This window comes from Alligator mississippiensis, chromosome 12 (assembly GCF_030867095.1).
Source record: "Alligator mississippiensis isolate rAllMis1 chromosome 12, rAllMis1, whole genome shotgun sequence".
In the NCBI taxonomy this organism is placed as follows: domain Eukaryota; kingdom Metazoa; phylum Chordata; order Crocodylia; family Alligatoridae; genus Alligator; species Alligator mississippiensis.
In genome coordinates, this window is record NC_081835.1 from 25,690,459 (window position 1) to 25,703,640 (window position 13,182).

General features: G+C 44.7%; 1 protein-coding gene across 2 annotated transcripts in view; it reads left to right on the forward strand.

Moving 5' to 3' along the window:
* Positions 1–13,182, forward strand: part of FGD3 (FYVE, RhoGEF and PH domain containing 3) — a 225,214-nt gene that overhangs the window by 165,057 nt on the left and 46,975 nt on the right. For both annotated transcript variants that reach the window (XM_059716171.1, XM_019495441.2), the window contains one exon: positions 869–1,025. In XM_059716171.1, coding sequence (XP_059572154.1) covers positions 869–1,025 — 157 coding nt within the window. The remainder of the gene's footprint in view (positions 1–868; positions 1,026–13,182) is intronic.

Here is a 13,182-nt window from a genome sequence, read left to right on the forward strand (position 1 = left end):
AGCTCTGAGTACTTATTGAGGGCTTCCCTCTTTCAATCTTTGCCTCTTGTCATGGCCTTCTCATGCCATTCCAGTAATATAATAGGGAGAAAATTTCCCTAGCAGATCCTGGCTGTTGCTTTCTTCTTTTGGCCCTCATTTTGAGGAAGGAGAATGTATGGCATGGGAGGAAAGAGTGTGACAAATGCAATAACTGTCTTTGCTCAAGCTGTTTTGCCCAGGGATAGGTACGGAAAGCTTCTGTAAAGTACAGCAGCCCCATGGGTTACTTTGACTAGACAAGCTCAGCACAGGCTGAGCCCTGGCCAGGTCTAGAGTCTGGAGACGTGAAGGCATGTTATCCTCTTTGTTCCTAATCTCTGAGGTCGTACCCACAGAGAATCCTAAAGCGTGTAGATCGACTTTACCATGATACTCTGTTTCCTAGTCCTGGCTCTAGCTTTGTGGAAAGAGTATGTGTGGGGAAGGCTTTCATACAGATGAGTGTGTTTCTATGTTCCCCCTACAATGAAGTATTTATCTTCAAGTGGACACCTAGATTAATGTTCTCTTTGTTTCTTCAGATGTTCTTCTCTGTGGCAAAAAGCATTGTGTGTTTATTCAACTAAATAACTTACCAAACACAGATAGAATTTTTTTTTCCAGCAAAGTTGTACAGGGGTAAAGTGAACCTTGATGTAAACGGGTACAACCTGAGTGAAGTCCAAGGCATTTCCCATATGTATATTTGAGCTAAATATGACTGAAAATGCCCAGGTCGTGTGTGTGGGTGTGTGTAAAAGTGTGCGTTTGTGCACACATGGTATTTATTTGTAGTTCCCAAAATATTTCTAGACAAATCTGTAATTATCTGTCCTCTTTGCAATAGGAACATAAATCCACGGCTAGGAGATATATTTCAAAAACTGGCTCCATTTTTGAAGATGTATGGAGAATATGTAAAGAACTTTGACAGAGCAATGGACCTGGTGAATACATGGATGCAGAGATCATCTTCGTTTAAAGATGTCGTTCAAAATGTACAGGTATAAAGCCACTTGTATTCACGTACCTCCAACTTGATAAGATTTCATTCCTTTACCAGCTGAGTTCTAGCATTGTGCAGTGGGCACAAGTTCCTAAAAATCCTTTTTTTCTTTCTTCTGTAGTGGCATATAAATTTGACGTAAGTAGTATTTTTGTTGAACATGTATGTATGTTAGTGTGACAGCCATGACAGTAACACTTGCTTACACTAGTTTGATCAGTTTATTCCCTTTCTTTACACAGATTCTAAAAGTGTGGAGCCAATTCCCCTTTATTGTTATGAGACCATAATAAAGAGTGAGTTTGTCTCAGGAAAAAAGACAACATGACAGTTTTATTTTTGAATCAGGCATAGTCTCAGCAGACCCACTTCATATAATTTTTTTAAAAACCTTTCTCTTAGCATTAATTAAACTGTATTTTTAAGCAAAAAAAAATCATTTTATATTTGTGTTTATTTTTACTTTGAACATTTTATCACTTTGGAATATGAAAGGATTCAATTTTGTTTGTGCTTTTGGACAATTTCCTGTAGTTTGGGTTTTCAGTTTTGTAGGAGAGTGTTTTACTCGGAACTTTTCACTGTAATGAAGAATAAACACTGAAAATCCTTTTACTTATATATAGTATTGGTTTTGTAATTTCTTCTCTCCCTTTCTTTCTTTCTTTTTACTTTGGGGCCAAGGGGCCAGACAAGTTAAGGATGTAGTTGAGGCCCAACATGTTTACTACTATCTGACTGCAGCTGCCAGGAGGATGCACTCTGTTTCTTTGCAAATTAAGCTTTGGCAAAGAAGGGGTTAAGTCTCCCTCTCCAGCTTCTCCTTCCCCACCCCTTCCCCTTCTCCCTTCTGTGCAGAGGGGAGAAACCACAGCTGCATGCCCTAAATGCAAGGATTGTGCTGATAGCAGGGCTGGGACAGCTGTCATGAATTAAGTAATCCGCTAGCATGCTAGAAGAAGGGAGGTGCTCTCCTGTCAGGGCAGGCTAGCGCAGTGAATCAGAGGGGTGGAGGGGAGGAAAGAATGAGACCCTTAGCTAGGGAAGTTCTCTTGCCACCCGGCTTGCACCATTCGTGCCCCTTTCTTCTACTTCTATCTGAACACAGCCTGACAGCGTTTCGATTATTTTAACTGGATTCTGTAAGGTTAAGCACCCCTGTTGGTTGGACTTTGAGGCCCTTACAAATTGTACTCCAAACAGGCCACTGGTTGACTAATTTGTCTGAAAGCTGCATGGTGCTCCCTGAGACACTCTGTGCCTCTGCTTTGTGCCAGCAGAATGCCTCGAGCACTTCCACTTCCCCCAGAGCCCAAAACTGGCTCTGCCCTACTCACTGGAGAGAAGCAAGTCCACAGCTGGGCTTCAAATTTTGAACCTAGCACTAATCGTGTCCCTTGAAAAACAGAACAGTGTTATCATTCATGCTTGCCAAAGACAGAGTCCTACTGTCTTCAGTTTCCATCAGACCTCTGGAAAGAATTCCTTTCTCAAGAATCAGAAAGTCCCATATATATAGTTCCTGCAGCAAACAGATATATATTTCCCATTTTTTTCTGTCTCCCTGTCATTTCACCAGACACACTAACACCACAAATGATTCACATCAGCTGTCAGAGTCCACAAAACATGCATGCAGCTGTCCAAAATCATGAATGTCCTTTTTGCCCCAGGAGAAGAGCTCTGATGAGTAATATCAACACTGATATATCTGGGGGTTTAATTCTGAAAGCCAATTGTGGCACTTTTTTTCACTGCCACTTACTTCAAAAGAAACAGAGTTTGTTGGCCAGACTTTCAGCTTGTCGCAATGGTAACAGCTTTAGCAGCTGAAGATATGGCCCAGAGTGCTCATCCCACAAATCCAAACACTATACATTGTTAAAAAAACCCAATTGTGTCTTAACAGTTTTGCCTTTCTTTGTCTTCAAGAACTTCTGTAACACAGATTTGCATGGTCAAACTAAAAGCCCTTAACTTATCAGTATCTGAAAATGCAGGACAGAATTAAATAAATAACATTAAGCATTGTCATAGGGCCTTCTGTACTGATCATATCAATTATTTTTATATTCAATAAATTTAAAATGCTATGCTTTCATTTAAGTGAAATTGCTTTAGGATTTCCTGTATCTCTTACTGGTATGCCATAAAACACAAAAACCTTCCCACAGAGTTTAGCTCTGCTTAGATATGATGTTTCTGCAGACCTTGATTATAGAATTCATGTGGTTAGAGTCCCTTAACCTTTGGCCTTCATTTGTAAAGAACAACTGGAAATGTACTATAATCCTGCAGAAATGCACTATCAATTGTGTTTTATTACTTAATTATGAGATTCTTTGTGGGCGTTAATATCACCCTAGGGATTTATAAAAGGCATATTTATTTTGCTTACAGCATTAACAATAATTAATTACACTGAGCTTGTAAAAAACCACTTGACAGTCTTTTTAGACACAAATTGATCACTATCTATTGATTAAGATTACTTTAAGCAACATTATGTTGGATTTATATCCAGTTCTTGAAGCCCAAGCTTCCTTGGAAATCTAGGGTCTGTATCCACGATTATCTGGCCAAAAGACTAAAGGAATGCTGTACTTTGTCTCAACTTTCAATAAGAATAATGATGTTGAACATGGGGGCAAATGCAGGATGGCTAATGGGAAGGAGGGTATGGAAATTAAAATGCCCATGACTAGGGCTCTGAGAAAATAGTGATTTTGCGGACCATGCGGATACCGTGAAATTAGTCCCACATTGCGATTTTTAAGGGTCGTGAGCCTGTGCCAAAAAATGTGCAAAAGCACAGGTTTCCCTTTGCAGGCTGGCAACATTCCAGCCTGTAAGGGGAAACCTGTGTTTTTGCAGCCTGCAAGTGGCTGCTTGGAGCGTGGCCAGGACACAGCCAGGCAGCCGGATGAAGGTAAGTGTATAGGGAGCAGGGAGGAAGGGGATTTGGAGGACCAGGGCTTAGAAACTGTTGGGGTGGGCAGGGAGCAGATCAAGGCCCCCATATTGAGGGAGGGATTGGGACAGAGGCAGGTGTTGGGGTGAATGTGGCCATGGACAGGTCATGGGGCAGTTGGAGCCTGGGTGGCTCATCCGGGAGGGTGGGGGGTGCTTCTGCTGCTGCGCGCACCCCGGTAGAGGCATGAAGGGCATATTGTGTGCAGCGCGGAAGTGGCTGCCACTGTATGCTGGGCTCTGTTCCCCACTGTTACTGCCTTGAGAGCCACTCCACGCCATATGGCTCTCACTGCCGGGAGGGCAAGGGACACGGCTCAGCCCAGCGGCAGCAGGCACATGGTGTTGCACATGGCTTCCGAGGCAGTGGCATCAGGGTGCAGAGCCGAGCTTGCAGCAGCAGCCCACCCTCACCCAGCACACAAATCCGGGGGGCACATGCCTCCCTGTACCTCCCCCGGGATATGCGCAGCAGAGGGAGCCCCCCAGTGCCCCTGGGTGAGCCACCCAGGCTCCAACCATCCCACAACCTAGCCCGGGGCTCCATTCACTCCAGCCCCTGCCCCTGCCTCACTCCCTCCCTCACTGTGGGGGCCTCGATCTGCCTGCCTTCCCCCATGCCCCTTTCCCTTCCCAGATTTGCCTGCTGCAGTGGGCAGTGCTCCACAAACCCTGGCCTTCTGCCACCTATGGTATGTGCCTTCCTGCCACACATGAAGCATGTGCACAGGTAAAGTATAATTTTTCACAGAATATTCACAGAACTACCAGGACCGATTTGCCAAGATCAGTGGTAGTTCTGTAAATATTCTGTGAAAAATGATACTTTACCTGCGCACATGCTGTGAATTTTCTACAAGAAATCCACGATTTTCTCAGGGCCCTACCCATGACCAAGGGGAAAGCAGAACTCAATGAGTTGAATACAGTCAAATTGGGTACATTGGATAGTTTTCATCTCAGAATTTTGAAAGACCTGGCACATGAAATCATAACTGTAGTAGCACACAATTTTTCAATAAAAGAATCAAGTCGGGGCTGGTAGCATATGATTACAGAAGAAGTAATGTCGTGCCTATATTTAGCAATGGGGAAGTAGTCATCTGGGTAACTAACAAGCCTATGAGTCCTGTCTCAATAATCCCGTCTCAGGGTTTTCAAGCAGATTCTGGAGGAAAGAATAATTAAAGATGTAGGTGAATAGGAAATCAGATAAAATGCAACACAGATTTGCCAGAGTTGGCTCATTCCAGGCAAATGTGATTTTTCTAGAAAGGTTACATCTATCTAGACTCCATTAAAGCATGTGATGCAGTGATAATGGGAAATTATTAGTGAATCTGGAAAAGACGGGGACTAGAGGAATTTTAAGGTGAGCAAAGGGGCAAATGATTCAGCTAGAGGGATGCTAGTGTTGCCCTTGAGTGGGCAGTCTTGAGACTGTTCTTATTTAACAGTTTCACAAATGACCTTTGTGTAAAAAAATAGAAGATGATCAAGGAAAGATGGCAACCAGAATTAAGGATATTAAAAAGTTCTTTTTCAAATACATAGGAAGTAAGAAGGCACCGGGTAATGTGGGGTCCCTACAGGATAGGCTTGGCAATCTGGTGATTGCGGCAAATGAAAAAGCTGACCTCTTTAACGAATTCTATGCCTCCATATTCCTGAACAGGGACCAGGACATCTCCCCCACTAGAATTGCGGACAGACCCAGGAGAGGCACCACCATGCCTAGGGTCCGGGACGACCTAGTTAGGGAACTTTTGGAGGGGCTGGACATGTTTAAATCAGAAGGTCCAGATGCTCTTCACCCGAGGGTGCTGAGGGAATTGGCGGGGGGTCATAGTGGGGCCTGTGGCACAGCTTTATGAGCACTCGTGGGGCACTGGCCAGGTACCAGCAACACACCTATAGGCTGGGGAACACCCGTCTTGTCAACATGGTGGCAGAAAGGGATCTTAGATTCATAGAGTTGGAAGGACCTCAGTGGGCCATCTAGTCCGACCTCCTACCCCTGGCAGGCAAGAAAAGACCAACTCTGGGGTCATGTGATCCCAGCAAGGTACCTGTCCAGTCTCTTCTTGAAGACTCCCAAAGATGGTGCAAACACCACCTCCCTTGAGAGCCCATTCCAGATTCTGGCAACCCTGACCGTGAAGAACTTTCTTGTTCCTTGTCATTCCAGGGGCTGCCCTGGTAAACAGATCATTGCCTACTTCATGTTGCTCTCCCCTTATGAATTTGTATGCTGCCACGAGGTCCCCTCTCAGCCTTCTCTTGGAGAGGCTGAAGAGGTTAAGGTCCCTTAGTCTTTCCTTGTAGGGCCTTCCCTGCAGGCCTCTAATCAGGCGAGTGGCTCTTCTCCAGGTTGTCCACATCCTGCTTCAACTGTGGTGTCCAGAACTGGACACAGTACTCCAGCTGCGGTCTGACTAGTGCCGTGTAGAGGGGGAGAATCACTTCCCTGGACCTGTTTGTGAAGCACCTTTGAATGCACAACAAGGTGCGATTGGCTCTGCCAACTGCTTCACCATATTGGCGACTCATTTTCATCCTGGAGTCAACAGTGACTCCAAGATCTTTTTCTGCCTCAGTGGAGCTGAGAAGGTCACCCCCCAGCTTGTATGTATGATGGCAGTTCTTTCTCCCTAGATGCAGCACCTTGCACTTGTCCTTATTGAATTGCATCCTGTTGCTCTGCCCATTTCCTCAGCCTGTTTAGGTCAGCCTGGATCTGGTTCCTCCTCTACACGGTGTTAGCTGCACCCCATAATTTTGTGTCGTCCACGAATTTGGACAGGGTGCTTCTCACCCCCTCATCCAGCTCACTGATGAAGATGTTGAACAGCACCGGCCCCAGAACTGAGCTCTGAGGAACTCCACTGCCACATCTTTCCAGGTTGACATTGATGCATCCATTACCACTCTCTGAGTGTGACCCTTGAGCCAATTTGCTATCCAGTCTACCATGTAATTATCCAAGGCAAATCCCCTCAGTTTATTTATAAGGATGGTATGGGATACATTATCAAAGGCCTTCTTGAAGTCCAGATAGATAATATCCACCTTGACTCTTGCATCTAAACAATTGGTGGCCTTGTCGTAAAAGGAAACTAGGTTAGTCAGGCAGGACCTGCCTGCTAAAACCCCATGTTGGTTACCCCTCCGCATCACATTAGCCAGCAGGCTCCCACAGATGTGCTCCTTGATAATTTTTTCTAGGATTTTCCCAGGGATAGAGGTAAGGCTGACTGGTCTATAGTTCCCCGGGTCCTCCTTCCTCCCCTTCTTAAGGATTGGGATGACGGGAGCCCTCTTCCAGTCCTCCGGAACCTGACCTGAGCACCATGAGTGCTCAGATATCCTTGCCAGTGGATCAGCTATGACCCCAGCTAATTCCTTCATTACCCGTGGGTGGAGTCCCTCTGTTCCTGGTGATTCAAATACGTCCAGTCCCTCCAAGTGTCTTTTTACCGTGTAGGCACTGACAGTTGGTCAGCTGATGTTCCCTTCATTGGTGTCCATGATGTATGTTGAGGGTTCGTCTAGATTCCCATTTAAGAAGACAGAGGCAAAAAACTCATTGAACAGCTCTGCCTTGTCCCTGCTATCCATCACTAAGCCCCCTGCCCATCCTGTATGGGTCGTATGCTATCCTGCATGCTCTTTTTGCTCCCAACGTACCTAAGCAAGGACTTTTTACTCTCCTTAATCCCTGATGCTAGCCTGAGTTCTAGAGTTGCCTTGGCCTTCCAGACCGACGCCCTGCAGGTGCGGGCCAAAGAAGTATACTCCTTTTTGCTAGCTACCCCCTGCTTCCACTTCCTGTACGCCTCTTTTTTTGCCCTTAAGGTATCTTGGATGCCCCTGGTTAGCCAAAGGGGCTTCCTGGTCCCCTTGCCCCCTTTCCTCTGCCATGGGATTGACTCACTCTGAGACCAAAGAATGGTTTCCTTGAGGAATGTCCACCCATCCTGGACCTTCAATACATCTAAGTTCTTAGCTCCTAGCACCCTGCTAACCACTCCCCTGAGTCTATTAAAGTCAGCTTTTTTAAAGTTTAGCACCCATGCCCTGTTGGGTATAATGCCCGCCCTACGCTGGATAGTGAATTTAATCATTTGATGATTGCTGTCCCCTAAGTTGCCTTGAATCTGCAGGTCCCCAACCAGGTCATCCCCTGTCACCAACACCAAGTCGAGCAAGGCGTTGCCCCTGGTGGGACACCTTACTTCCTGTGTTAGGTCGAGGTTTTGAATACAGATTAAGAACCTGCGAGAGCAGTTAGATCTAGCTGACTGCTCCTTCCAGTATATATCTGGGTAGTTAAGGTCCCCCATGACTACCATATCTCTAGACCTCACAGCCTGTTCGAGCTGCTTGGAAAATTTCTGGTCTAGCTCGTCATCCTGGTGCGATGGCCTTTAGTAGACCCCCATCACCTTGGAGTCATTGTTGACTTCAGGATGAACATGAGCTGCCAATGCAAGGAAGCGGTCAGTAAGACTAACCGCACCTTGTCGTGCATCTACAGATGCATGATAAGCAGGTCCAGGGAGGTGATCTTTCCCCTCTATGCTTTCCCTCTATGCGGCATTGGTCAGGTCACAGTTGGAGTACTGCGTCCAGTTCTGGGCACTGCACTTCAAGAGGGATGTGGCTAGCATTGAGAGGGTCCAGAGGAGGGCCACTCGCATGGTCCAGGGGCAGCGGGGCAGGCCCTATGAAGAGAGGCTGAAGGGCCTGAACCTATTCAGCCTCCACAAGAGAAGGCTGAGAGGGGATCTGGTGGCCATTTACAAACTCACCAGGGGGGACCAGCGAGAATTGGGGGAGGCTCTGCTCCCCCAGCCACCGCCCAGGGTTACTAGGAATAATGGCTACAGATTGTTAGAGAAGGTTCAGGCTGGACATCAGGAGACATTACTTTACAGTTAGGGCTGCCAGGCTCTGGAATGGGCTCCAAAGTGAGGTGGTGCTCTCTCCTACCTTGGGGGTCTTCAAGAGGAGGCTGGACAGATATTTGGCTGGAGTGATATGACCCAGGCACCCGTTCCTGCCTGGGGCAGGGGGTCAGACCTGATGATCTGTTTAGGTCCCTTCTGACCCTAAGCTCTGATACTATCATACTATGAAATATGCATAGGACACAAAATTGGGAGGTATCACAGAAAGAAATGCTCAAGCTCAAGGACTGGACCAATAGAAGCAGGATGAAATCCAGTAATACAAATGCAAGATCATACACTTGAGGACTGAAAACAAAATGTCAACTAAAAACTGGGAACTCTTTAACTGGAAACAACTGAGAAAGAGGAGAATTCAGTGTACTAGTTGTGTCCTGGCTGGATGACTGATCTACCAGGATAATGCAGCTGTGAAAAGGGAAATGTATTGTGGGAGATATTTCCAGTAGAGACAAACCAGCGTTAATATCATTCATTATACAAAACACAGTGGTAAGACCTCATGTGGAACAACATATACGATTATAGTCCCCCATTTTTTTAAATAAAGAACTCAAGTTGGCACTGGTATAGAAAGGAGCTACTACAATGATCTGGGTAGGGGTAAAAAAGCCTATCATATGAAAGGAAACTGGAAGAGATTGGCTTTCTAGCCTAGCAAAGCAGGCCAGGAGGCAATATGACTAATCCGAGTTTGTCAGGGAGTTAAACATCAGGGAGGAAGAAGAGCTGTTTAAGCTAAAGAGCAGTGTTGGCACAAAAATCGAGTTACTTTAATTTTCAGTTGACCTGGATGGAAAGGATTATATGAGGTGATGCCAGTGATAAAAGGCTTTGGATTCAGTGACCAGGGAGATTGCTTCCACTCCTGTGCTCTCTATGACCTTTTTAATAGGCTCAACCCAGGGTGTTGATCAAAATGACATTTTGATTTTCAAGTGTTTTTGGGCTTCATACTATTGCACAGCTCAGTTCTCCCTTGAGCTTGCTTAACAGTGGGCATGTCTATGAGAGATGTTTACTTCAGGGTAGACTAATCAGGTCTGCAATAAATGTCTCACATCTACATGTGTGGCCCTGTTAGGCCACAGGAAACTAATTAACTCTGCAGCAAGGTAGTGCTGCAGAGTTTTTTAGCATGTGTAGATGCTGACCCAGCTGGCTGGGACACGAGGGTGCTTCAGTGTGGGGACTGCCTGCTGGCTAGCTCCACAATGGAGCATCCTCGTGCCCCAGACAGCTCCTCTGCAGCATGTTGAGCTGGGTCAGAGCATCCCTGGGTTTGAACCTTCACTGGCACACGTTCAAAGAGAAATAAGCAGTTTATTGCTGCATGCTAATAGTATGTGTGGACGTGCCCACACAAATTTGAAGTGCTTCTTTCTTTTATATAAGCAAGAAAGGTAATCTGCAACATTCAGTTAACGAAGCCTAGAGAAATGAGTCAGTGGATAGTTCTGGAAGTGGCTTGTGAATCAGAGATGCTACTTGGGAAATGATTGAAGCAGTTACTAATTTAGTGTGGTCCATAATTTATGACCCCCGTCCACAGTTACCTATCACATTTACTTTCATTTTCCAGAGGCTAAGAGATGACATCTGCCATCTAATGTTGTGAAATGGTTCGGTTAGGGCTATTGTTTCCAAGGCAGATTGAAGCCTGGAAGTTTTTTGCAGGTTTGGGAATTGGATATTTGTTTAAGTTGATAGCATTATCGCAATGTGCTTCAGGACTGAATGAAGATGTTTTTAATAGCTTTAGCCTGATCCTCATATGGCTTGAGGGATCCATTTGGAATATTCTGGAGGTCCTCAGAAATTTTCAGTGTCAGATTAGCCAATTGTATTTCCAAGTGGCATGTGTGTCTTTCTTGATTTTTGTGCGTGTGTATGTTTGCCACTGTTCAGCATGTGTTTGTTGTTTTAATGGTCCAATTATGATTCTCATTGCAGCATTCAGCTGCATGGCCAGAGATGCGGTATGTGTGCCACTCACCCAAAAGGGAACTCGGTATGCAGCAGTCAAGCATGCTAATGCTTGTGCTGTTGCTCAGAGTTTACTTGCATCTGCACTGTATGTTTTAGCTGCGAGTTTTTGGATGAGACTTGTCCTTGGTTTTATCTTTTTGAATGGCTTTTCCAAATGAACTTTACAAGCCAAGGTTCTCTCCAGTGTTACGCCTGGGTTCTTCACAAATTAGGCTCACTGACAATTTTGTTGTTTAGGTGATAGACTGCTGCTTAGAGGGGGAGGCACTGGGGCAGAGCTTCCAGCATTGAAAATATTCTGTGTTCATCTTAAGGTAGATAGATATGGGGTCCTTGGGCTGGACACCCCTGAAGATAGACTAAAACAGGACAGGACAGTTAAACTTTCTCTATTCACTTTCAAACTGTGGGTAATGTTGGTTCTTTTGGGTGCTTTCCCATGTTTGAAGGGGGCAAAGACTATTCCCCCATGCCAGCATTTGGGGTCTTCCCTAAACATACAGCTAAGCTCATCCTGTGGCCCAAACTTCTTGAGGACTTTGAGATAAATGCTGTTGTTATGAGTGGTTTTTAGTAGCCATAAGGGTCCTTTTGATTTCCTGGTTAGTATTTGGTGATGGCAAGTGCTCCATTTCACCACTATGCCAGATGCTTGGGGAAAGTTGTTTCTGGATCTTTTGTTTGATCACCTCTTCAGTTTTCATTTTTCAGGTTTGGAGAAGGTGTCAGGTGATCACATTGCCCATTACTTTTGATTGATATGTTTTACAAGATCTGTTCATTATGGCTTTGCCGCTGGAATGAATGAAGTCCAAAATTATCCACCTTCTCATTCCATGTCTTCATGCAGATGGAGGTCAACAACTCTTCAGTGCATTTGTTGTGTCCAGATCAACATTCTTTTTCAAGCTGTTTTGAAGAGTGCTTCTGTCTCTTGTTGCCAGGAAGGAGTATAATGGCCACAGTAAATGTGTTTCAGAGCTGCTTTGATAAGAAGTTGAACAAAGTTTGAGCTGATTCTGTCTTAAGCTTCTGTAGTATATGTAGCCCAGTTGACTTTGCAGAAATTACAATATGATTTTGGCATTGGTTCAGTCAGTGATATTTCAAAGTTGATGTGTGAAATAATGGGTCACTGTTGGCTGCAAGGAAAGTATCCAAGCACTGTTTGTGAACCTTATGGAAGAATGCCACTATTGTCTTTTATTAGAAAGCAGAGGTTTGGGCTGTGTTCAGTGTTCCACCTGGCTGAACAAATAGCCCTTTTATTTAGAATTAAAGAGAAAATGGACATCTCAAACCAAACCCAGATTACGAGCTGCTCACCAGCCATCTTGTATCTGGAATAGGTCCATTGTGAGTGGTGGTTGTAAAAGACACCAACATACACAGCAGGATGGGAGGATGGTAATGCAGGCGTCAGCCAGTCAAAATTGGGAAGTTTACAGATGTTTGTTATGATCAGTTATCTGATTCATATCATAGCAATAGATTCCCACTGTCTTGGATTCCTCTAGAACTGAGACTATGTGCTTCATACCTCATGTTCTTCATAGCCATGAACTGTGCATATTGCACGTTATGCATAGCATTCAGCCTGAGCTTCTTGTAGAACAGTAACATCACTGTTACTCACCTTGAGAAATCTTGACAGGTAGATGCACTAGGTATGTGACAGATTTTCCACCTTAGGTTGGCATACATGTAGACCTGCTCCTGTGGTTCCTGTGTGCTACGATACAAGGTCTCTTAATATAAGTAGCAACATCAAATATACTAAGGAATTAACATATCTGCTTATTGTTAGTGAATTGCATATAACAGGAGCATCAGTTGAAAGTTATTTCTATGTCCCATTTCTCTGTGCTTGCTTTTTGTCATCTGTGCTTACAAATATTAGTGTATACTAAGAGTTTGTGTGAGTGTGTATCAAACTAATGTAGTTATGTGAAACATGCACTATTGCAACTAGCCATGATCTGTTGGCAGTTTTCTGTAACATGTTGGAAGCGAATCTTTAAAGGCGATAGGAAGACTGGTTTGGAAGGTTACTTGAGAACAGCATCAGGAGCATATTGTCACTCATGGAGCTGGGGGTATGATGCAATAAGACACAAGAGCAAATAAGGAATAATGTAATGCTGCATATCTCTTACTCTTCTTCCTGGAATCTAATTATTTTCCTCCCAATTGTGGCTTCTGGGAAATGTTATGCTGTAAAATGCT